We start from the raw sequence: 27,246 nt of genomic DNA, 5'->3' as shown, positions 1-27,246 counted from the left end.
AGTTATTCATGCGAATACTTAAAACATTGAATCAAAATCAAAGAAAGAATTTATTACTTTTTTATTTATTAATTTATTATTATAGTGTTATGGCCGATTTTGTAACATTGTTTTAGCCATTAATCTGTTAAAAAGTTTCCCATGCCGAAATTCCTTGAAAGTTAAACCTTAATTTTCGTAGTAGTATTTTTAGAAATTTTGTGACAAAATTTGTGTCTGTTTTTTTCAATTATTATATTTTTTCTATTGAATTCTCATATGGGACATCAATCGGACGGTTAAGCTTTCGATTGTCGCACGATTCACCGAAGTCAGAACAGCCGCGCTGATGCTGTGTAACGTAAACGAGGTTTTCTCAATATAGCTGTACAACATTACATAACGTAACTACTGAAGCGATTTTTTTTGTTAATAACAAGAGTCATGTACATAATTCCAGAATAATTTGCGTCATCTTAAATCGGTTTTGTTTTATTTTTTTTATTGTCATCAAAAATTCTGGGGGGCCTGGATGATTCTGGGGGGGGGGGGGGGGGGTGGTCAGGTCCCCCTGGTCCCCCCTGTTCCTACGCCAATGCCTAAGGCCGAAACAACATTTTACCATTTAAGATAAAAAATACTTACTACCAAGGTTCCAAATTTTCACTCACTCTCACGATAATGAATTTCTCTCACACAACAATTTCAGCAAAAAACTTTCTTTCAATCTCTATGGTAAAAAAAGATTTCTGCAAAATGTTCAGCCATTTTAGTAGTGATTTAAAGTTGGTCCATTGACGATGTACACTCCCGTGCATAAGTTTGGGTTCACCCCCTGATCAGTGATAAGTGATTTAAAGTTTGTCCATATCTCTGTGATTACACGTCCAATTCAAACTCTTTAAGCCGCATTCCAAAGGCAAAGAGTTATTCTTACTTCGTATGTATTTTTCCAAAAACATTCTTTGAACTTTGTATACTAAATATGTACTTAAAATTGTGACATTTTTCAAAAAACACACTGAAAAAACATTACTAATTTCCTCAGCATTGGATCGGCCAAAATTTTAAAACAAGATGTCTTTATAATCACAATCTTATATTCTTTGAAGAGCACTCATGAAATTTTTGCGGAAAAATCTGAAAAGTATTCAAAATCAATGAAACAGTCAGTCAAGTCATCGTGGAAAAGTTTGGGTTCACCTGAACTTACTTAAATCTGTGAAATCTCAAACCAATCATGTACGCTCCATTATTTGCACTCAAAAAAGCTTTAAACTATTAAAATCGGTTGAAAAATGGTAGAGATATTGACAAAAATGATGTGCGTGTGGCTCAGATGAACCCAAACTTTTGCACGATTTGCATCATACTGAGGGGTGAACCCAAGCTTTTGCACGATGACTTGACTGACTGTTTCATTGATTTTGAATACTTTCCAGATTTTTCCGCCAAAATTTCGTGGTGTCTCATCAAAGAATATAAGATTACGATTCTAATGACACTTTGATTTAAAATTTTGGTCGACCCAATTCTGAGGAAATTAGATATGATTTTTCAGTGTGTTTTTTGAAACATGTTACAACTTTAAGTGAAAATTTAGTACACAAAACAAAAAAAAATGTTTTTGGAAAAATACATACGAAGTAAGAATAACTCTCTGCCTTTCGAATGCACACTTAAGAGTTTGAATTGGACTTGTAATCACGGAGATATGGACAAAACACTTTTCTATGTTTTTGAGGGGGTGAACCCAAACTTTTGCACGGGAGTGTAGATGTAAACTTATACTCTGAACCATAAAATCAATCCAACGAAATCCATAAATTTGTGTTCAATTTTTAAGTGCCACATGGAGATATTGCCCAATAACTTTCTATGAAAACCTTTTAAATAACACAAAATGAATTTATTCATTAAACAACTTTCTACCTAAGAAGCTGGAGCAATAAGGGTTTTTTATGTGATTTAACATCAACATACTTTAGTTTTTACAAATTATCATATCCACCTTGTACGAATTTGAACCACCTCTGAATCTTCATTAATCATCTTCATTCATCTGGCTGAAAAGGTGGCAGGTTTTTTTTTATCATGAAGATATCATCGAAGCTTTTTGCTTTTTGAACCACCCTAACATAATATCCATCGCAATGATTCCAATCCAATTTTCCCAGCAGAATATATTTATCCCTGTTGAAAAGAATTTGAGATACACGTATCTTCGATACCAATACAAATTTCGATACCGTGATATGAAATTAGAAACTTTATACGAGATTAACAAAAATACGAATATTTCCGTCATTGTTCATTGATAAAGAATTGAAAAAATGCAACATAAACACGCTTGATTATTTGAACTGCAATCTAAAGTCGAACACTTTAATAACCAAAGCAATTCTGCCTTTTTCAGGCTAATTTTTTTAAATAGTTGATGGAAACCAAAATATAGTTCCATTCAGATGCCTAATTGTCACAGTTTGAGACTGACATAAAAAAATTGGTTAATCGAATGAAACAAATGTTTTAAGATTAAAATTAAGAGTTTAAAATATTATCTAAATAATGAAATATTGATCAACACTATTTTCATAGGAATTATAGGGTTATTTTAAGAGCGTCAAGTTCATACGCAGCTGTATTCGTTACTCGTTGTATTGAAGAAAGATGACCGAGAACAAAAAAGAGAAGAACACTCAAGAAGTATCATTTAAAACTTTTAAAATTATTGGACTGGGACTCACCTAATTGCGACACAATTTTGCTCACTCAGATTCTGGATGTAGAGAGAAACGTCTTAGTCTGCTTTTGAATACTGAAGCTGAGATGGAATAATCGAATAGATGATAGACTTTGTTGAATTCCCGGTACAAAGCAGTGATGGGTTGATTCCGTAATCCGTTCTACGAAAATCCGGTCTGAGAGGATCTCTGGAACGCAGGGATACTGAAGGCGCATTGATGTTCAGTCGCTCAAGAATATTTGGAGCATCTATAACCGCTAATAACAGTTTTCCGGTGAATAATGCTCTCAAAGAATTCCGTCGATTGCGAAGCGATTCCATACCAAGCAAACGGCATCGTATTTCATATGCTGGCATGTTGGCAATATCGTTCCAGGGGAGCAGTCTCAAAGCATATCTGGTGAATTTGGCCTGAATTGCTTCTATTCTCAATATCCATACATTTGTGTAAGGACTCCAAACAACGCATGCATATTCCAGTGTGGAGCGAACTAGCGAATAATATAGTGATCTTAAAGTGAAAGGATGCCGTGCGCGAGTAATAATTGTACCGTCAGTGACGATAAACATGTGTGGTATTGCCATGGGTCGTGCGGAAAAAAAATTCCATGCTGCGTGCGTCGGCGCTCAAAGGAACCATGAGCAGAGTATCCTGTCATATATGCTTCCGCTCTGTTGTGATTGTCAGAAGCGATTTGTACTAGAAGCGAACTTTGAGAAGCTTTTCAATCAGCAACAAGAGACCAACAAAGATTTAATGACAAAAAATCCAAACCAATTCAAGTCACATCAGGTGTTCCTCAAGGCTCCCACTTAGGACCTCTCCTTTTTATTTAATATGTTAACGACGCATCTTTTATTCTTAAAAAAATACGGATTCTTATATATGCAGATGACATGAAATTGTTTTTAGAAATCAAGAAAGACGACGATTATGAAACATTTCATAATGAAATACTTTTATTTAATACCTGGTGTTTTAAAAGTTTATTGAAGTTGAATGTTGAAAAATGTAATCTAATAACTTATAGCAAAAAACAAAACACTCCGAATTTAACAATAAGGTTAGGAAACCAACATGTTAAAAAATGTGATAAAATTAGAGATCTAGGAGTAATTTTAGATTCCAAATTAACGTTCGTTGAACATTACAACACAATAACTCATAAAGCGGGCAATATGCTTAACTTCATAAAACGTTTCGGATATCATTTTCAAGACCCTTATACGATCAAAACACTTTACGTTGCTTATGTGAGATCCATATTAGAGTATTGTAGTGTTGTCTGGTCCCCATATTTGAAATCACATGAAGAACGAATAGAGTCGATTCAAAAGCAGTTTTTACTATACGCACTCCGCAAATTAGGATGGACTGTATTTCCTCTTCCGTCATATAAAGCACGATGCATGTTGGTAAACATTCAGACATTAAAACAGCGACGCGAATATGCCATGGTCGCATTTGTTAACGATATCGTTTCACAACGTATTGACTCAACTATTATTAACTATTATTATTTAGCTATTATCCAAATTAAACTTTTATGCTCCTAATCGACATTTGCGTCACAGAAATTTGTTTGCTTTAGATCGTTATCGTTCAAACTACGCCAAATTTAGTCCTCTAAATCAAATGATGTCTGTTTACAATGAGCACTGTGAAATGATTGATCTAAGTATGCCCCGGACCAAATTGAAATCATATTTTAACTCACTAGGAAATCTTAGAATATAAGAAACTATGTAACTATGTAGTCTACAAATGATTAACGAAATAAATAAATAAATTGTTTTAGCCAATAAATTCGGGATTTTGCCACTAAGCGGCGCTAGTGGGCATAAAACATTTGTTTCGCAAATATCTCAGAAGCCTGATCACTACGAAAGATGGCTTCTTCGGGAGAGTTGTTCAGTAGCTCAAATTCTTTCTTTGTTTAATCCTTAGAGTTCGATATTTTGTAAAATAATGATAGACCCTGAGCTTCTGAACAACTTTGCCAAAGATGCCTGTCTAAAAAGTCCAGATCCACAAAACAAAAATTTCATGCCACCGGTGCGGCAAAATATCCTATTTCTTGGCTCAAATAATGATAACCTTTGAGCTACTGAACTACTTTCCCGAAGACACCATCTTTTTAAATGGTCAGGCTTCTGAGATATCTGCAAACAAAAGTATCATGCTCACTAGCGCTACCTAGTGGCAAAATTTTGGTTTACTCGAACCGTATATAGTGCGTTCATTATTATGCGGCTTCCATGTACATTTGTTGATTTTACCGTATTATAAAGAGCCATACTGTAAATAAAAACTGTCGAGTATTATTCTTAAGAAGATTCTTGAGGAACACATTTTGGTTTGGTGTCGAAAGATGTCTTTGTTTCAAAATGACAGCATATAAATCACAGCTGTTGTACAAAGTACAACAGCGCGACATCCCGAAGGTTAAACGGAGTGATGAGGAAGAACAGGTACTCAGCACTAAAATTTTATTTTAAAAAGTGCTCCGCGAGCCATCGTCTCAAACCGTATTGACTATCCGGCAGAGTACGCGTCGGAATGCTCGAGCAAGCGGTTTCGTTTTTTTTTCATTGCCAGAGTGAAAGTTGTTTTTTCGGTTTCGCGATTTGCTGGGTAGCTGCTTGTTGCACAGTCGAGGATAGAATATCAACTGGTGAGCGCGTTTCATGCTTTCGTTTCAATCAAGTTGAATATGATGGTTTTATTATCGAGCGGAACGTGTTTGCATCCGTTTAGCATATAACAGTCTATTACTGTCCAAATGAACTTTATTTAGGTTTGCACAATAATTAAAAACAACATGTATTCTTTTTGTTTATTTTTTTCAAAATACTACTTGATTAAGAATGGTTTTACTTTAGAAGTGGCGATTTTTACTTTATAAATTAATAAATGATTTTTTGGATTGATGTTGCATGCAAAATCTTCGAATAGTACCTCAAAGGTGTCTAATATCAAATATGTACTGTGCGATCAGTCATTTCCTCTTCAGACTCTCTCAATAGGGGCCTTAGCCGAGTGGTTAGAGTCCGCGGCTACAAAGCAAAGCCATGCTGAAGGTGTCTGGGTTCAATTCTCGGTCCCTGGGCATAGAGTATCATCGTACCTGCCACACGATATACGAATGCGAAAATGGCAACTTAGGCATAGAAAGCTCTCAGTGAATAACTATGGAAGTGCTCATAAGAACACTAACCTGAGACGCAGGCTCGGTTCCAGTGGGGACGTTAATGCCAAGAAGAAGAACTCTCTCAAGATTGTACGACATTTCCCAGAACGCCATTCCCCAGAATTGGACATTCCCCAGAAATCCATTTCCCAGAATGGGACATTCCCCAGAAAACCATTCCCCAGAATGGGACATTTCCCAGAAAAAAATAACAAGAGATCTTTGAGGTGTTCAAATCCATGAAAATGGTAAATAGTAAATAGTGAATGCATCTAACTGGAAAATTCGAGGAAAACCATAATTTTCATTGGTAAAACATTTTCGTATTGTTTTTTTTTTTATTTTTAACGGTAGGACTTTCGGTTTGTTGCAGTCTTTCATTTATTGAATGGAGAATCTTTAAATCAAAAATTCTTTAAAATTAACCACCTATGGTCGGAAATGTAATTCAAACCATTTGCCGATTTATATATTTTTTGACGATTTTCTCGTCGAAAAAGTTAAAATTTAGCGTGACATAATATGTGTACCATCCCTAATTATTTAGACAATAAACCTAGGAAGAACAGCATATGTTCAAAAGAAGGGAGAATATGCCGTGAAAGCCGAAAAACAAATTCCATTAATTTACTTTGTGACATATTACACTACACCAATCTCCCTTTGAAAGTAAAATTAGAAAGAACAGCCAATTTTAAAAGAAGGAAGAATAACTATGAAAACAAAAAAACACTAGCTTGGATCAAGTTTGATCATAAAACACAGTATGCCATATGTAGGAACAGCTTATGTTAAACGGTTGAGCTACTTTTCCTCGAATGTCGGTTTCCCAAATGTCGTTTCCCCGAACGCCAGTTCCCAGAATGCCAGTGCCCCGAACAACCCGTTTCCCCGAATAGCCTAGTTTCCGAAAAGTTTTTAGCTCTTATAATTATCATAACTTTTTGTGTTTCGAGGTGGTAACGAACCGGTCATCTAATATGCACTTGATTGGCGGTTCTTTCGAGTTTCACCATCATTGGCATTTGTGGCAAGATATATTTAGTCGAGGATGACGTTCAAATCTATATTATCTTCTTCTTTTAATTGCTAATCATTCATTCTAGTTCAGCACCCAGTCTATTCTTGCACCTGTTTGAACTGCATCACTATTCGGGGAAACGGGTCATTCGGAGAGGTGGCATTCAGGGAAATGATATTCAGGGAAACGACAGTAGCACAATTATGAAATTAATTAAGACACAATTAAGGAAACTTTTAAACAGCATTTTCCTCCTAAGATTATGGTTGGGTCTGCCGATGAACCACTTAGCCACAAAACCACCTCTTTCCCCCTTCGTGATTTTTTGACCGTACAAACTTTTTGAAATTTGTAAACCAGGACTTTCGTGCCTGTTGTGTAATATTGCGCTAGAAGGTGCTATGCGGAGAGCAGGGCTCAACAGCCGGGGTACGATTTTCACGAGATCCCTTCAATTTGTTTGCTTCGCGGAAGATATGGACTTTGTCGACCGAACATTTGAAAAGGTTGCAGACCTGTACACTCACCTGAAATGCGAGACAGCAAAAGTTGGACTGGTGGCGAATGCGACCTAGACAAAGTACATGCTAGCTGGTGGAGCCGAGCGCGACAGGGCTCACCTTGGATCCTTGCTGTTGGCTGACAATAACGTTAGCCGTAAAATACGGAGGCGCATCAGCAGTGGAAGTGTGGCCTCCACAAGAAGCTGTGGTCAAAAAAGATTCAGACCCGCACCAAATGTACCATGTACAAAACACTCATAAGGCTGGTAGTCCTCTACGGGCATGGAACGTGGACGATGCTCGAGGAGGACCTGCAAGCACTTGGAGTCTTCGAACGTCGGGTGCTTAGGACGATCTTTGGCGGTGTGCAGGAAAACGATGTGTGGCGGCGAAGGATGAACCACGAGCTCGCCCAATTCTACGGCGAACCCAGTATCCAGATGGAGGCCAAAGCTGGAAGGATACGATGGGCAGGACATGTTGCAAGAATGCCGGACAGCAACCCTGCAAAGATGGTATTCGCTGCGGATCCGGTTGGTACAAGAAGGCGTGGAGCGCAGCGAGCTAGGTGGGCAGATCAAGTGCGTATCGATTTGGCGAGCGTGGGGCAGAACCGAGGATGGAGAGATGCGGCAACGAACCGAGTATTGTGGTGTAAAATTGTTAATTCAGTGTTAGATTTTAACTAAATAAATGAAATGAGATGACAAGATGAAAATTTGTCAGAATGTTTTCCCCTTAGAACGCAGAATGGCATCGCTATCAAGCGGTTTGAAGTGAAAACTTTCATTTTGTCATCTCTATTTACAGAAGAGAGGATCGATGAAGAGAAATCGATCATGCGACTTACGCCCTTATTCCAGCACACACATGAGATAACAAAATCATCAAACGCTCCAGCCGTCGTGCTTCAATCCGGTCCGTTAACAGGTAACGTTTAACTCTCGAGTGATTCCAAGCAACAGCACCAAAATTTGGTAAATTTTTTAATTCATTTTTTTCTATTGAGCTGAAACTTTGCAGTTTTCCAGTTCCATCTAAATCGTCATTTTCCGATATCAAATCTTCAAGTTGAGTCACGACTAACTTTTCAAAAGGGTGTATGTGAAAATGGTTCAAAAATATTCAAAAAGCTGCACTGCAAAAACGGTTCGTTCGATTGTTAGACAACTAAAGAAACAAAGTTAGACAACTAAATAAAGATTCCAAAAAAATACACACATTAAAAAAAATTTTTTTTTTGCATTAAAAAACATAATTTTTGACACAAAAACTCAAATATCTCAAAACCCTATCGGAATACCAACGTCATTTTTTGAGGGAAAACGGTCCATTATATTAGCTATCTACCATAAAAATTTGGTGATGGTAAACCAATAAACAAAAAAGTTATGACATTTCAAACATGTCACAATTTTCACATTTAGTAAAAAAAAAAAAAAAAAAAAAAAAAAAAAAAAAATTTTTTTTTTCGGTTCCGAGATGAGCCAGCCTCGGGCTGCAAATCTCGCTTCGCTAATAAAGATAATAATAATAATAAATTTTTTTTTCGGGAACCGCAGTTTGTTGCTGATTTTATTGTTAAGGGCCTTGCGTGAATTAAACAAGTCGTTTTCATGTATTCATTAGTATTATGTATATTATATGTATAAATATTATGTATATGTATAAATATTATATGTATATGTATATATGTATAAATTAAAATTATTATTATTATGTTTTATTTAAGACACTTTACCATTTGTCATGGCATTCGTGTCTGATAAATTAAAATGAATTAACAGATTACACGAAAATAATTTTTTTTTACCAGGATATTTTTTTTAGAGTATGATCGATGAGTTTCTAAATGTTATATATAAACTTTAAAAGTTTTGGATTTGGGTATGCGTTATGAGATCATGAAAACATTTTATTGATACTTATTTATTTATTTATTGTTATTCAATTTTTTTACAATATCGAACACTTTTGCATCATTATCAGTACAGTTCGAGTATAGTTTTGCTTTAATTTTATTTTCTGACAATGGAATGAAACAGTGAAATTTTTGGGTTTCTTGGATCGTTTTCGCGTTATTATATTGCTCGCTGAGCTCTGATGCCGTTAATTCGTACTCTTCAGTAGTAGTAAAACAAAATGATAATTTTGTTAAATCTTCTTCTTTTCTGCGATTCGCCCAATCAAATAGTTCTTTTGCAGTTTTAATTGGATGCTCACGTTCTTTGGCTAAACTTGCTCTTGTGGCCATGCGCTTATTGTTCCTCCAATAGCATCACAAGGACTTTTGCCATGTGACGTAGCAAAGAAATGCCATTCTGCATCAATTCCGTACTTTGATTTAAATTGACATAGGCTCGAAAAATTCTTACGGTTTTTGTACTGCGATGCTGCTCCATCAGACATGAAATATATCTTTCTGATTTCTTTATCCTTATCAACGCGTAAAAAGTTAATCATTTTGGCAATGAACAAATTTACAGATACTGAGTCGTGTCTTAAATCTTCGGAAATTACAATAAAACTAAAATGTTCAATTTGCGTACTTCCATTGAAATAAATAACGAATGGATGAATTGTAGCTTGTTGTACGTTCCAGTGATGGGACTGCACTTCATCTTGCAATACAAAGCTATAGTTTTCAGAAAAATCACAAATAACTAAACATTCATCATCTTGTAATGTATTTTTCGTATTTTTCAAAAAGCGGGATTTAATAAAGTCGTGAGGAATTAAACTTTCTAATTTCAAGCAAAAAAATGACACAAACCCATCTACAGGTTTTACAATATTTTCTAGGTCACACCTATCCGTGGTCACCCATTGCTCAAATGATAACTGATCAATATAATTTTCTTCAAACTCAGCGAATAAAGTATTTTCCAATGATGAAGAATCTGGACAATCCGAACAAGATCGTAGATAGCAATTTGATGTTGTATTTTCACACAAAAGACTACCAGTTAACATTTTAATATCCTTTGATAAATTGATTCTTTTCAAACTATGTAAGATTAGGTTAATATTTTCGTGTGTTGTGCACACACAAACATTATGTGTTCCTGAATTGGATAGAAGCTTGCATTGCCTTGGACGAAGGCTTTCAAATGAGGAAAAACCTACCTTAATATTTTCGTTAATTTCCTTGAAGCGTGTATACGCTTCTTTCAAAGTAGTCATCATTAATCGTTTTTGGATTGCTTGACGCTTTCCATCTTTTTTTTTACAGATACATAATCTTTTTGGCCAGGCATAGCTCTACTTGCTTCATCGTCTTCAAAATATTGAATTATTTTTTCTTTTGTCTCATCTGTTAATGAAGTACTCGACCTAGCATTTTTGGTTGCAAGACAGTTATTTTTGAATTGTTTTGCCTCTTTTGCTGTATTTCTATTGGTTTTGAACTTATCAATGGCGTCTTGAATAGACCACGAGCTTGGCAGCATCGACAAAATCAATAATTTTTCTTTCCTTGTCGTGGCTAGATTCGAGAACCTTTCCTTCATATTCATAATTACCTCATCCTAGTCTGTATTTTCCACATCCTCAGGTCCTAATTTGAAAAGGTTTTTTCGTACAGCTTCGTTGATTTCACGGTATTTTTTCTCGGGATAATTGACGTAACCCATCTTCGTCCATTTAATCGGAGTCACTTTTATTCCAGCTATCCCTTCGTTGAAGCGTTCGATGTTGACCTTCTGGATGCACTCATCTTCTGATTGATTTGTTGAAACAGATGTCGCTGATGGTACCGTGGCAAGACTATCTGCACTTGGTACTTCTGGTAACTCCTCAGTTGTTGTCGGTGCATCTAGTAATTCCTCAGTTGTTGTTGTTTTCGAACTTCCTGCAACCTGATCCACCGATGATGTACAGATTGCCCGTTTGTCAACGTTTAAACGGCAGGACGTACAAATGCGTAAATTTGTATTCAATGTAGACATTGGAGCATAACCAGCCGCTTTCAGTTTATCTATGGTGCTTTCGGTGAGATTTCGTAGCTCTTTCGAACACTTTTTTTCTGCAAACGGCCTGCAACAGTTGAGAAAGCGACTACTCATGTTGCTCGTTAGATTTTAATAAACAAAATCACTTTTAAGTTTTTACTGACTAGTTTGGTGTCGTTTGCTTGACTGAAGAAAAATTTTACAATTAAATCTTTTATAACCATAGTGGTAGTATATTTTTAGCTTTTTCGTGAGTATGTTCATGGTATGTACCTATCATGTTTTTGATGTTGTTGAAGTTACTCGCTTTCTCCCAAATATGATTAACAAAGTCTATTCTCTACCAAGGCGGGTCTATACCCAGGTGTAATCAGATTTTAACTTTGTGGAGAAAACCAGCGCCGAGAAAACCGACCTGCTTTACGTATACTAGATCACCTGGGTATAGACCCGCCTTGTTCTCTACGAGGTAAACTTTTTGCAGGTAAACTAGTCGTATACCTGTATAGAAAACTTTTTTTGTAGCTTTTGTCTTCAATATTAGATTTCTTATAGGTTTTTTTTATCAAAAGGTTTCAACACTATTGAGAGAATTTTTCTTCAGTTACGTACAATAAAAAATATGACACTATCAAGACTTTAGATCACAACACTGGATCGCCTCTAACTTTCTAATAGATGCTATAATAGTTATGAATAATTAAATAAAATATCATGAAAACAACTTGTTAACCTCATGTGGTACCCTTAACAAAAAATTCAGCAACAAACTGCGGTCCTAAAAAAAATTAACAATGAAAAAAAAAAAAATTTCACTAAGTGTCAAATTTGTGAAATATTTGAAATGTCATAACTTTTTTGTTTATTGGCTTACCATCACCATTTTTATGGTAGATAGCTAATATAATGGACCGTTTTCCCTCAAAAAATTACGTTGGTATTCCGATAGGGTTTTGAGATATTTGAGTTTTTGTGACAAAAATGATGGTTTTTAATGCAAAAAAAAAATGTTGTTTACTGTGTGTATTTTTTTTGGAATCTTTATTTAGTTGTCTAACTTTGTTTCTTTAGTTGTCTAACAATCGAACGAACCGTTTTTGCTGTGCAGCTTTTTGAATATTTTTGAACCATTTTCACATACACCCTTTTGAAAAGTTAGTCGTGACTCAACTTGAAGATTTGATATCGGAAAATGACGATTTGGATGGAACTGAAAAACTGTACAAAGTTTCAGATATTTTTGAAATGGTCGATCAGAATCGACTTGCATGCCTCCGTGGAATCCTTCTCTTGCCTTGGACATTGAACCCAAGTCATCTTTGATCAACCACTTAATTGTGGTTTTCGAGATATTAGCATATTTAACCAATTTTCGGATCGATCTTACTGGACTTTTGTATTTTATCACCCTTGCAGAACGTGCCAACCACGGATGCCATCTTGCCGGCTTATGTAGACTTGTACCATCATGAAGAGTACGTTTCATGCGGTAAACAGTGGCCAAGTGAAATCCCACAGTCTCCGCAATTTGTTTCCCCGGTTTGCTCGCGAGGAGCAAACTTCCTTTACGAACAACTCATAAACGTTTGTTTCAAAATATCTCTGTTTTGTTTACAGTACTTGACAGTTCAATGCCAAGAGATTACACACATATTCAGTAATAGGTAAAAATGCATTAGTATGTATCCAAAAACCGGCTTCAAAAACTTTCACATGTTTCCATACACAGTACCAAAAAATAATGTGATTTACGTCTTTTGGGATGCACATAAAAGAAGCGAGCCGAATTACGTAAATTAGTGTCCAATTTCAAATACGTTAGTGTCAGATTCTGGAATTGTCGATCACAGTTGCACCGTTTTTGTGTCCTTTAACATGTAAAATTACATTTTTTGTTCAATACATCTTCAAGGACACGTTTTTGTGTCGGTTTATCATTTACATCATGTGTCATTCAGTCATAACCAGAATTACGTCTAGAGTAATTTTCATTATTTTTAAGAGTGTAGGCCATCTTGTAGACGTTTGTTAACTGTCTTTAAACGTGTGCATTTACTTATTTGCATTTCGATTCGTTTGAGACCCTATTCTCGATTTTATAGATATCTCATCCACAGTTAAAATAATAATGTAAAATTAAGTATATTTTAATGCACATATTTGGAGCATGAAAATAAACACAAATTTCCATCATGTTTTAAATTTACACTACATGAAAAAGGAATGTCGTGTAAATTTAAACGTCGTTGAATTTTACCGCAACGCGCAGTTTTGATTATTTTCAATTCGTTCCCCTGGATTTGACCTGCTCTCCTCTCCTCTGCGTTTGGAGTCAAGAAAAAAAAACACAAAGCGATCATCGCATCATCATCATTTAGCACATTTTTATTGCATTTTGTTTCCATACACATAATTACACGACACACGATTTCCGGTAAAGCGTATCGAAAAAATCAAGACGGCACATTGCATTTCGTTCTTAATCTATCTGCTGCTGATAAAAGTACGGAAGATGAACGCCGTCGGTGTCGAAAGATTCGTGTACATCGGTATCTGAGAAGTAGCAAGATCCAGTTTGTTTTCAAATATACTTTGCACTATAAGTTAAATGGTTTCCAACCGCCAATAGAGCCACAGATTCGCAAATAGCTTCGAGTATTTCGCGATAAACTTACTGAGAAGCAGCACGTCAGCCATATTTGTTTTGTCAACCAAATGTTGAATGCTTTAATTTTACATGCTGATTGAAAATTAAAGTTTTATCTATTGAAAAAGTAAGTTTAATGGATTTATTTTTACGGAACGCTTTAAAAACACATTGTGTCGTAATATCTTGCCGAAAAAAATGTAATATTGTGTGTTTTTTCATGCTCCGACTATGTTCATTGATTTTAACTCCATTTTACATTATAATTTCAGTTCAATCAATGTATTTTCACAACAAACATGATTTACCAGTCGTTTAAATTTAAATATTTTTGACTGTGTCCAGTATGATTCTTTGGAACATTTAACTGTCTAGCATGTATCGGATTCATCCGTAAAAACGAACGGTTCAGGTATTACACTGACCTTGATTCTCGGATCGGATTTTAGTACCTAGTACTAGATTGATCACCATTGTTTTTTTTTTTGGCTACTTTCTGAAATCTTAAATAATGCATTCAGTGATGTCATGTTGCTTAACAGTGTTTGGATTTTAATCCGAACAAGCTGATCGAATCATATTCGGATTGGTTTTGACCATACTCCAGTCGTTGCCATAGTTAATGATATACCGTTTTACAAAGCCAATCAGCATGCAGCATTTTCTGCTTAGTGAATCTACTATCACATTCACATGATAAAGATTCATCAGGAAGCCCTATGAATGTTAGTTAAAATTAACTCACTCAATTGTAATGTGGTGAGAGAGCGTTCAAAAGCAGCAAATCTCGCAGACGACGACGGTATCCGAGGAGGAAGAAATAACTCGCAATAACATATGGATACTTAGGTATTGTTCAGTTATTAATACCCCTTTTTGGTTGCAAACATAGTACAGACAATGGAGTACATTTGTTTCTGTATGCCCATCAGAATGAGAGTGTGTCAGCGAATGTTACAAGTGGTGACACACTATGATCGTCTCAAACAGTGGGTGGTGTGTGTGTCTCTTTTTTCTCTTTCGTGACTAAAGTCTAAAAGTCTTGCGTGTTGTGTGAATGCTCTTTTTTAATTTCCGATGGATTTCTTTGAATGATTGTTGATGTGAATATCTAGTGGGATTTTAAAGCAATGTAAAATGGATTTTTTATATCCAAACTAACGAAGATAGCAGCAAGCCATGCGGCGTTTTGAATTTTGTGTCACGTTTACCTTGTTCGCGTTTTTTTTTCTCAATTCAGCTGGTGAAAATTAGTTTCGGCGGATGGTGCTATGTCACGTGGAAATGTTCTGTGAAAACATGATTTTTAAAGTGATAAAAGTGTTTTTTTTTTGTCGAAGATCATATCTGAAGATGATTTGTGGTGTCTTTTTTTTCTCCTCTGTGTGTAAAACATGTTGATTCAAAAATTGAAGTTTTTTGTCGATTTTTCGTGCATTTTGATGGGCTAAGTTACGGCTTATGCTTTTGTTCATTACTAAGGAGTGTATCGAAAAGTAGTCGCAAACATTCAAAACGGTATATCTCAGAGCATAGTACATCTTTTTGAAAGCTTTTTTCACGCAAATCTTCATCATGTCATCAAAAATTGAAGTAGCTAAAAAAATATTGAATAATATGCAGTCTTAATATAAAAACAACAAGGTTTATAGAGCATGGAAAATAAAATCTTGCTCAAAATTACATTTTTGAAGTGTCTTCTGAAAAATCGATGATTTGTATTGAACAAAATGTATACCAAACAAAATAGGATGAAAAGCTTATTCTATCAGAAAATATGTTAACTTCACACAGCACGTAAAAGAAATTCAAAAAACTAAATTATTGCTCTAAAAAAGCGTAATTATTGGAACAAGGTCGGTTGAAGAAAGTCACTTTTGTTTAATCAACTTTTGAAGCTCTGTCATATACAGCGGTAATTATATAGAGTAACATTTTTTGCTAACGTTACTTCATAAATATGCAAAGAAACTTTTCCAATCAAAAAACAATTTTTTATTCATTACAATCGTTCGATATTAGCAAAATCAAAAAAACGAGGTCCTTGAAAATCGACTTTTTTCGATTTTTGTATTTGCTCTTAAATGCTTGTTAATGAATTTTTCAAAACATTTTTTACACTATGTCATGAGAGTTGTGGCACAGAATGTATTAGCATAAAAAAAATCATTTTTACTTAAAATTTAACACATTTTTTAACATATCAATTTTTTTAGAGGTGTGCAAGATTTTCATCGACATCTGTTAGTAATTTGCAAAATTATCATGCAAAATGCCACTTTATTGAAACAATATCACCGCATCATCATTTTTAAATACATTGTAAAGCATTTTTGATCAAAACATTGTTTGTATGTTCAACCCATTATTTTTGAGACTGTTTTGAAAGTTACCGACTACTTTTCGATACACTCCTTAGAGGAGCAATGGGTTGCATAGGAGTCTCGAAAAAGGAATTTGATGAGTTTGTTCCGATCAGCAGCGCATGATCACAATGCGTAAATATTAACCATTTGTCGGCCAGAACATTCCATCAACATTCCACAACATCCCGTAACACTTATGAGAGGTCGTAGAGTTCTCTACGTCTTTCTTAGGTAGGTGTTCAATCAATCATCCTTTCCCATTCCCCAGCTTTCGCAAGGACGTGGCCAGGACAGATCTCGACTATTGGAGGATGCGCTAATCTTGTCTAAGAGTAAGAGGTTAGTCCCAAATGTCTGACTTTGGTAACGGGCGGGAAGGAGACAACCCTCATACAATGGTCTAGGACTGTACCACCTACGAATTTGTGCGAAATGCTTAATGCTAATGGTAATGTAAAATGGAAATTTATTTTTTATTTTTGAGGAATTCCTAAAAAAATGTTATTCAATCCCTCAAAGAAAATCTGACAGGATTATCTATGGATTTTTTTTGTTTTTACTTTTATTTATATGAAAATTGTGGGTACAAATTCAACCCGTTCCCCCTAACTTTTTGTCATTACTATTCAATTTCATATTCAGTATTGTGCAAAATTTCAGGGAGAAAGGTTGGTCTGAACCCCTGGCCCCTGTTCCATACGCCAATGGGTAATGCATATATTTTACTTTAATTCCAGTCACTGGCCGTCCGATTTTGGTTTCGTTCGTTTGATTGAGGTTCAAAGCTTTTCGAAAAAATAAATCATTTAGGATGAAGATTAAAAATACTGTTTTCTGCACCCGGAGAAGTATAGATTTCGAAGGAATTCATCAGAGACACGAAAAAAAATTATTCATCCGGCCGTCATCGAGCTAATCGCTGTCAGTCATTTGGGTGGTTTTGTAATGAAAATTGGATTTATGGCGGAATGTGTTGGGAGTGTATTTTTGCACGATGGATTCCCGATATTGCCTGCCGCCGAGTTTATTGCAAGCGGGTGGTGGAATTAAAAGGATTAGCAAACGATTCGCACCACACATTTGCAATTTGCTGATGGGATGTTTAAATTGGACGGCGTCATCGTTTGTGCCTTGGCGTGTGCTGCTGTTGGACGGAAGCAAAGCATATGAACAAACAAACAACCATTTTCGACGGACATTAAATAAGGGGTGAAATTTTGGGGTGTGCGAATGTGAGCGAATCAATTAAGAAGCCATGTAATCACAGAGGGAACAATTATTGCGAGTTTTGCAGATCAAAGAACGTGAATCGAAACGTTTAATCACTTTTTGCCATGGTCTACCAATTAAGAATCTTGGAAAGTGATAAATTTACTCTATAGACTGAACTAAATATATAAAAATAAACTATCCAAAATATTTATGCACAGCATTTTTCCAGTGCTTATCATTGAAATTTGAAGAAGATTTCAGAAGACGCAAAATAGCTGAAAATGCTAAAGCTTCTTCCCAGAAGCTTGGAAGCTTCTTACCAGAAGTTTGAATGATTTTTCCCCGAAGCTTGGAAGCTTTTTCATATAAGCTGGAAGCTTCTTTCGAGAAGCTTGAAAGCTTTTTCCCAGAAACTTGGAAGCTTCTTACCAGAAGCTTGGAAGCTTCTTCCCAGAAGCTTGGAAGCTTCTTCCGAGAAGCTAGGAAGCTTCTATCGAGAAGCTTGGAAGCCTTTTCCCAGAAGCTTGGAAGCTGTTTCCCAGAAGCTTGGAAGTTTCTTCCGAGAAGCTAGGAAGCTTCTATCGAGAAGCTTGGAAGCATCTTCCCAGAAGCTTGGAAGCTTCTTTCTAGAAGCTTGCAAGCTTCTTCCCAGAATCTTGGAAGCTTCTTCCCAGAAGCTTGGAAGCTTCTTCCCAGAAGCTTGGAAGCTTCTTCCCAGAAGCTTGGAAGCTTTTTCCCAGAAGCTTGGAAGCTTCTTCCCAAAAGCTTGGAAGCTCCTTCCCAGAAGCTTGGACGCGTTTTCCCAGAAGCTTGGAAGCTTCTTCTCAGAAGCTTGGTCGCTTCTTCTCAGAAGCTTGCAAGCTTCTTCCGAGAAACTTGGTCGCTTTTTCTAGAAGCTTGGTAGCTTTTTCCCAGAAGCTCAGTAGCTTCTTATCTGAAGCTTGGTAGCTTCTTCCCAATAGCTCGAAAGCGATATTGATATTGAGATTGAGATTGAGAATCCTGGAAGCTTTTAGACTAAGAAATATTGCTCTCGTCTCACTACTATTACTTAGACATCTACAATTTTATTTTAAACATTTTTACTAACCTGTTCATCTTTTCTAAAATTATTATTTCAGATTCATGGAATACCACGAACAACTCACCACCAGTCTGACGTTCCCCCACAGTAAACAATAGGTGACCAAAGACTTCTCTCCGAGCGAAAGCCGTGGCATCCGTTGAGCGACATGACACAGGCTGAAGAGGTTCGCGAGGTTAACCAGGTCTGCATTACCAACACTCCCGATCTCCACACACAGGCGGCACAGGTTGCCGATCGAAAGTCACCCCCACAGCCTCCAGTTCCTCCATCTTCGGCCATTAGTAGTACATCGCCCTCCAATCACCGCAATGGCGAAGACTCTTCGTGGCACCCTAGTACAAACCTAGATGGCATTTTCACCTCTAACTGGTCCAGCAATGGCAAGTGGCACCCCCACGTGTATGCCAATCCACCAAAGCAGCCAACTCCGCACTCGATCATGGACATACTTGGCTGGAAGGGATCTGCGGGGAAGGTCGTCGAACCACCCGTCAACAACAACAACCACATGGTGCCATATCTGTTGCAAAGCCTCAACGCAACGAAAGAAGACAACGATGATCAACCGCTGAACTTATGCATTTCTAAACCTACGACTCAGCCGTCAGTGGAAAGGGTATTCGAGAAGCATTTGGAAGAAGGTAATTCAGTGACCATTAACAATTACAATAATCACTCAAAATCTCACGCCCTTACAGAAACTACACAGGAATCGGTGCGATCGGTCAGTCGGGAAAGGACCCACTCAACCGATGCGGAGTCGGAAATCTACGGGTCAAACGAATCGCAGCACTCGATGAAGGATTCGTCCTCGACGAGTGGCCATAAAGTGCCATCGCTGGGAGGTGGCAAGAAAAACAGCCGCACCGAAGCGCTAGATCTCGACGGGGATGGAGACGACAGCCAGCAGGATGGGAACAGCCGGCGGAAGAAGAAAGCCCGAACGACTTTTACCGGGCGGCAGATCTTCGAGTTGGAAAAGCAATTCGAGGTGAAGAAATACCTCTCATCGAGCGAGCGAACCGAAATGGCCAAGCTGTTGAATGTGACGGAGACACAAGTGAGTATTGTGAGCTTAATTAGCGGTGGTATGATCTAGTTAGCCTTGTTTAAATGTGAAGACTGCAGTCAATCATCTTTGTTGTTGAAGTGTTGCTACGAATGCGATATTTAATCCACGCCATGCCAACTATGTTTTTAATATCTTGTTTTTATTATTTCGCCTTTAATGCGGCACGGCCGCCTTCGATGTTAATCCAGTGGAGGTTCTTTTCCATCAAACGAGAAACGAAAACGATTCCGAGCATCAATCAAATGACCCAGAAGCTCATAAAATCCATTTCTCTTCCCGCCGCGTGACGATCGCTCGGGATCGCCTTCGTCTCCTCGAACTCCGTCTCTCGGATATGGCGTATTTGTATAATTTAACCGGCTGCTCTCCATAATCCTTTCTTTCGGCTTGTGCTCACACAAATGATGAGCTGTTTTCAGCACAAAGTGAGTGCTCTTGGCAGCGGATTTTTTTCCCCGTCTTATTTACGATGCCATTTTCCATCACGTGCTACCGGGCAGCGAAAGAAGCGATTTCCCGACCAAATCTTGCTCTAGCTTGTGCGTTTCCTGCGCGCGCGGTTGGCTTATAATACAGTTTGTCAAAAAATCAAACTGCGGTAAACATGAAACGACACTTAAATCATTTATGAGGTTCGCTTCATTAGCGTTAAGTCGCCACTCTCCTCGGTGGGTATGGCGGCATAGGGCGGGATTGGTGGCAGTGATGCCGAAAATTTTGTTTTTGCCACACAATGTGGTGAAGATTTGTCATTGTGCATCTGAGTCATTTTTGGCCAATCGGCACAGTTAAGGAGCTGTAACTTTGTAGAGAAAAGAGCTAAATATCTGAAACTTTCTGACTTTTCCTAATTTTGAAAACAAACATTTTCGTAACCTTCAGCGACCTCTAGGATCGGCGCTAGAAAAAAGTGGCACATTGGGCGGTATGAATAAAATGTAGTAATGTTGGATTTACTACATTATCGATAGTGAACGCTGTATGCGGAACATGAGTGGAACAAGTTTGTGTAATTTCTCTTTCTGTACCTTTCGAACATACTGCAAACAACGCGTTGCTATGAACAAAGGTAGCATTTACTACAAAGCTATTGGTAGTTAGCTTCAGAGCTTGCTACTCATGCTCATGATTGTAGAAATTAATTGAATAATTAATATTTGAGTAAATATCATGGGAAAACGATGTCAGATTTGATATTTCGAAAAGTATTTTGAGATTTCCGTAGAAATTTTGATCACAGACAAACAGACGTCACACTCTCACCGATGTCCATCGACCACCTTTTTAACGGCCGATTCATATATATGGTAGGTGGCCAATCCACCACCAGCAGCGCTCGCATAGTTTTTGTTCGCGTTTGACGTTTACACACTACCGCCATCTGTTGGTCCATCCGCCAAACACACCGATTTCAGCATTGGGCGTACATGTCATCGTGACTATGATTTTGATCGGGATTTGTTCTAAGTGTTACGTCTGTTTGTCTGTGTTCGAAAAGAGTTTTGAGATTCCGGTAAGGAATTTTGAATTTATTTGAGAGATGTGGTATTTTTTTCTAGCGTTACATCCCAACTGGGACAGGGCCTAATTCTCAGCTTAGTTTTTTTATGAGTACTTACACAGTTATTAACTGAGCTTTCAATGTCAATTGACCATTTTACATACGTGAAAATCGTGTGGCAGGTACGAAGATACTCATTACGATAATTATGTTCTGCCAGATTGAACATAATTATCGTAATGAGTATCTTAAGAGGAATTACGATTATTATGTTGTTTCTCAGGAATTCTCGGATGTCGGATGGATTTCAGGTAATTATAAAGTAATTCTTAATTTTAAGTAAGAATTCTGACATCCCAGATTCTCTGATTTCCTTAGAAATTTTAAAATCCCTTTAGTAATTCTGGGTTTTTGACAGGCATTCTAGATTTGTTATAACAATTTTGGGATTCTGGAAGCCATTCTGGGATTATTTTGAGAATATTGTAAATCCGGTATTTGATCTGGCTATTATTCTTTTGAAATTGTTCGGATATCTTCAAGATGGTATTTCTGGAAGAATCTCTGAGATTTCAGTGATGCAAACTCTGGTCCGAATCTTTGGAATTCTTGTAAACTTTAAATCCCTTTGATTTCCAATTCCGTTGCGATTTCAGAGGAAATCTTCAATTATAGTATAAACCTTTGAATGTCTGAATGTAAAAATGTAAAAAAAAAAAAATCCTTAACTCAACCACTATTGTGAGAATTTATTTTTATTTTTTATAATTCCAGGGATACTATCAGAAAACCTACCGAAATAACGGGAATACCACAGAATTACTAAGAATCCCATATCCATCATCGGAGTTCAACTTACTGTTATTTTATTAAATTCACAGAGGAAGCTCAAAATTCTACCGCTATATCATCAAATACTCAGTACTGGAATCTTGAAACTGTTAGGAACTTTATAATTCCACAATTGCTGTAATCTCAAGATTCCTTCATAGAATACAGATTTCTAGCTAAAACTCCAAAATTCTCAGAAAAATCCTTGTTGTCAAATCATTATAAAATTTACATGCACATAAAGGGAATGGTTTTTGCGAAATTTACACTTCAAATCGTGTAAAATTACATAACCTACATGAATTTGTGTTCATGATCGATTACGTTTGTTAGCCTTTTTTCAGTTCAGAACGCTAGGCAGTGATGCAATCTTGCGTCCTGGGGTGAAATAATGCTGACAAACCCACATCTTGTCACCTTTATTCACAGAAGAGAGGATCGATGAAGAGAAATCGATCATGCGACTTACGCCCTTATTTTAGCTCACGCTTGATGTTTGAAAGTAGTACAGGTACTACATGTTCGAAAGGTTTTTTATTCATACCAAAAGTGTAGTAAACTTGGTGGATTTTGTTTTTGAGTAGATGCTACATGTAGTAAAGTTCAACGCTTTTTATTCATACCGCCCATTATGTAAAGCTTATTTGCTGCTGACAAGTAAAGTAATCACCTATCTCGGTGCGTGGGAAAGTTCTTCCAAGAAATGATCAATAAAATCACGTTTCTTTGATCGCAGTACGCAGTTGAGAAGTAATGTCATTTCAAAAGACTGTACCCATTCTGTAACCCATTCTGTCAAGGAATTTCTTTACTTTTCTTGAGCAAAACAGCATACTTAATAGAAATACATTTGATCGCGGAAAAACCTTCAGAAAAATCTTCAGAGATACCTCCAAGAACTCATCTCGAAATATTTTTAGGGACCCTTCGAGAGTTTTCTCCAGAAATTCTTTCGAAGACTTCTTCAAGGATTTTTCTAAGATAATCTCGATCGTAATCCCTACAGCTATTTCTCCTGGGATTCCACCAACAGTTTTACTAGAGGTTCCTCCCGGAAACACTTTTGTTCGCAATCAGATTTTCCAGACCGGTTCCGATAGTGTTCTAGAAATACCTTCGGCAATTCGTTTAGGAATTTTGTTAGAAGTTCCTAAAGGAATTCCTCCAAGAACTATTCCATGAATTTTTACAGGGATATTTCTATAGGCATTTATCTAGCGATGCCTACAGTGATTCATCCATAGATTCATCCAGTAGAATCCTCACTGGCGTTCTCCAGGAATTTATCCAATGATTTTTCAGGTAGCTGTTCCAGGAATTATTGCACAGATCTTCAATTTCTTCAAAGATTTTTTCACATATTCCTTCAGAATTTCCTCAGTGATTTCTTGAGATTCTTGTAGGAATTATTCCTGAGATTTCCTCCAGGAACTCTATCATGAATTGTTCCGGTAATTCCACCAGAATCGTGTGTGGTGTTCCTACAAGAAATAACTTCAGGTATTCCTATAGGGATTCCTCGAGAGTTTCCTTCAGGAATTCTCGCAATTCCTTTGGGAAAATCGCTACATGAATTATTCTAAGGATTTTTCAGGTTTCATCCAGAGATTGCCCTTGATTATTTTCAGATATGCGTTCTGGGCCTCCAAAAAATCTTCCGGGGATTCCTCCAAGTATTTCTATAGAAATTCTTACAGATATTCGTTCATGAATTTCTCCAGGGAAACCATCAAAAAGAATAGGGATTCCTCCAGAGTTTCTTCCGCAATTTTTCAGAGACTCCTCAAGAAAGTTTTTCGAGAAATCCCTGGATAAGTTCCTGGAGGGATTCCCGGAACAATTCCTAGAGGTATCTTCAGAAAAAAAATTAGAGTAATCCCTAGCGAATCCCCGGTTAAATCCGTGGAAGAATACCTGGAGAAATTCTGGCAGGAGCCTATGGAGAAAGTCCTAAAGATATCCTTGGAACATCAAATATACTTTTTGACTACGCAGTGTTTGTTTTCTGGCTTTTTTTATAATGAACACTGCGTAGACAAAAAGCATATTTCAATAAAATATACAGTCGGATCTCTAACAGCTCATCACTGGAACAATTTCTAGAGGAAACTATGTAGAAACTTTTCTGGAGTAATCCTTGGAGAAGTTTCTGAGGAAAGTTGAAGAAATCTTTGCAGGAATCCCTATAGAGATGTTCCTAGAGAAATCCCTGGAGGTGACTCTGAAAAAACTCCTGTAGAAATCATATAAGGGACAGAGGGATTATATACATTTATTACTGAAGGATTCCTGGTGAATCCTTGGAGATATCTCAGAAAGAATCACTGTAGAGATTTTACTGGTAGAATCCGGAGAGAAATCCCGGAAAAGGACCCATGTAGAGATTATTCTGGAGAAATTCCTGGAATAATCCTTGGAGGAATCCATGGAGAAAAATCCTTTGAGTAACGATTTTCCTGGTGGTAACTCTGGGAAAATTCATAGGACATTCTTGAGGAATTCGTGAGTTGATGAATACCTGGAGAAATTGCCGATGAAATTCCTGGAGGAATACCTGGTAGAATCCCAGGAGTGATCCGTGGAGGAGTACTGGAAGAAATCCCTGGACAAATTCTTAGGTTAATATCTGATGAAATTCCTACAGGAATTCATGGAAGATCTGTTAAAGAAATCCCCGGAGGATTTTTGGAGGCTAAGAACGATTCCTTGGAGAAATTCTTGGAGAATCGTTGAAGAATAATGTGGAGCAGTCCTTAGAGTAGGTCATGTAGCGTTTTTCTTTCTAGAGAAACCTCGAGGAATTTTTGGTAGAATTTCTCGAGCGATTCTCGGAGGAAATTGTGGATAAATCACTAGAGAAATGTCTTGGATAATCTCTGAAGAGATTGTCCTAGTATAACTTCTGGAAGAGTTTCTGGAGAAAGCCTTCAAAAATTCTGTATAAGAATCCTTGTACATATTTTTTTCTAGTGGAATCGCTGAAGGAAGAATATTAGAAATCGCTTTGAAAACTCCTGTAGAAATCTCCAAATACCAATTTACCGATTTACAAAACGGAAAAAGTATGATTTCCAACTTTTGCAACCTAAACATTACTTTCGCTGCTTAGTTGTATGACGAGACAAAGTTATTTAACCACGTATCAAAACAAAACACTACTTGAGTCGATTTTACACTGATACAAAAACGTCGTAAGTAACTGAATGAAACGGTTTATCATTTCGCCATACAATTTTTGTGGGAAACGATAGAAACTACCTAGTGTTTTATCGCGAGCTGATTGCATGTACACAGTAAAAATATGTTAAAAAGTGGAGTAATTTTAAAACAGTTTTAGAAGACAGGTTGTGATTCTTCTTAATTAACTTTCTCAAAACCGTGTTCAACATATTCATAACCTCACTTCGGCAGGCCCGTTTGCCTGGGTAACTTTCGGCCGAGGCGGAATGCAAAACCGGAAATTACACACACAATGACCGCCTGGCGATCTTATCGTGCTTTATCGAAGCATCGTGCTTCTCGAACACATCCATGCTTGCTTACTATCAATATTCAGCTCCTACCATGCTTGCTGAGATCTCGTCCAAAAAAAAGTTTACTGAGCGCTCGTTGGTGCTAACCTCTGTAAAGGACTTGAAAAGATGCAGAGATTCGGCAAAAAAAAAAAAAAAAATTGACGGTTTCTACAAAAACCACTACGGAGTTTGTCAAGTAGGGAAAGTGTACCAGTTATGGCCATAGTGGTTCCCTATTTGGCCTTATGTGAAATTTTGTTAACTTTCACATTTTAAATCTTTTTGAATGTTTTAACATCAAGATATGTCTTAGATCTAACTTCTACAACACACAACAATTTTCAAAATTTGAAAACATTAAAGTAATCACGTATGGCGAAATAGGGAACCACTATGTCCATAACTGGTACACCTACCCAATGTCAAAAAGTTATTTGAAACTATTTACTGAAATCAACAAAGCTTCTTGTGAAAGTTCAAAAATATACTTACAGATAGAGTTTTTCATTGGAAGATTTTTTTCAAGATCCAGTCTGTTTGTTTGCTTTGCGAATAGTATTGACATTTGGTGCCGAACACTTAGGAGGAGGCAGACCTGCAAAGAACTATGTAACATTTGTGATTACTACCTAATCAAATGATCATCCTAAGCCAAAATCTGGCATCCATGGCATCCGACGGCGAGATCTCCCGATCATCGTTGGCCCTACCTTGTTCAACTCGACGATGATTATTTTTTGAGACGATTTTTGGCCTAGAGCTCTTCCTGCCGCACCAAAAACGTCTTGTTTGCAAAACTCCAAAAAGGCGCAAGAAGAGCACCGCCTCGCCAGGTCGCTTTCTGACGAAGACGTATTATACTAGAGGATATAAAATTAAAATTGAAATGTTTATTTTTTCGCTCTCGTTCCTCACCAAGTGCTCTTCCTCGCCTCGGTCGTTAGAGCGAAACAGCACGATCACGAGAGGCAAGTTCGGAGCTCGGCTTCCAACAATCATAAAAACCGGCAGATATAAAAAGATCTCAACAAAATATGCTATTTTTACCACTATTCATCATTTCGAATGGCTCATTTTCGTCGTTTCCTTTACAGTCTAAATCGTCTAAATTGGTGTGTCAAGGAATAAATTACTCAAAAGCTAATTTTCCCTGGCCTGGCTCATCTCACGCGGCTCATCTGCTCGTCACGTTGCGGAGTTGCGGGACATCGCGCGGCCCCGACAAGAGAGAGTGGCTGTGGATTTGTTTGACATTTTCAACACCCCGCATCGTATTTATAATGTCTCTCTCTCTGGGCTGCTGGTGGATGTTGTGTGTTGAGTGTTGTGTTTAGCTGCGGAGCCGCTCGGAATCCCCCCGGTCTTGCATCTAAGGGCGTCATCATCCAGGCACTATGGACCAGATATCCGAATTTCACAAGAAAAGTCCAATTTTGTTTTTCTTTTGGTAATTTATGATTGATTCTTCATCATTAAGAACATGTGTATACCGACGATTAAAAAAAATATATTAAGAATATATTTATGAATCGATTTTAAAATTTTATGTTGAATCCTCTGCAGAGCTTTCTTCCTGGTATTACAACAGCTTGTCCACATTGAAACAGTATACAACATGGCTGACT

The 27,246-nt window shown here is 37.1% G+C and overlaps 1 protein-coding gene across 8 annotated transcripts in view; it reads left to right on the top strand.

Annotated features, from left to right (window-relative positions):
- Positions 1-27,246, top strand: part of LOC5577644 (homeobox protein GBX-2) — a 129,472-nt gene that overhangs the window by 83,395 nt on the left and 18,831 nt on the right. For 7 of the 8 annotated variants that reach the window (XM_021838145.1, XM_021838151.1, XM_021838148.1 and 4 more), the window contains exons 3-4: positions 18,737-19,343; positions 19,401-19,762. In XM_021838145.1, coding sequence (XP_021693837.1) covers positions 18,848-19,343; positions 19,401-19,762 — 858 coding nt within the window. In that variant the 5' untranslated portion in view covers positions 18,737-18,847. Of the gene's footprint in view, positions 1-8,349; positions 8,371-18,736; positions 19,344-19,400; positions 19,763-27,246 lie in introns of those variants that run through there. The other variant, XM_001656592.2, reaches the window with a different exon arrangement.

The sequence above is a fragment of the Aedes aegypti genome, chromosome 1, assembly GCF_002204515.2.
Source record: "Aedes aegypti strain LVP_AGWG chromosome 1, AaegL5.0 Primary Assembly, whole genome shotgun sequence".
Classification (NCBI taxonomy): Eukaryota; Metazoa; Arthropoda; class Insecta; order Diptera; family Culicidae; genus Aedes; species Aedes aegypti.
The sequence above is the reverse complement of the archived record's forward strand: the minus strand, read 5'-3'. Positions and strand labels throughout refer to the sequence as shown.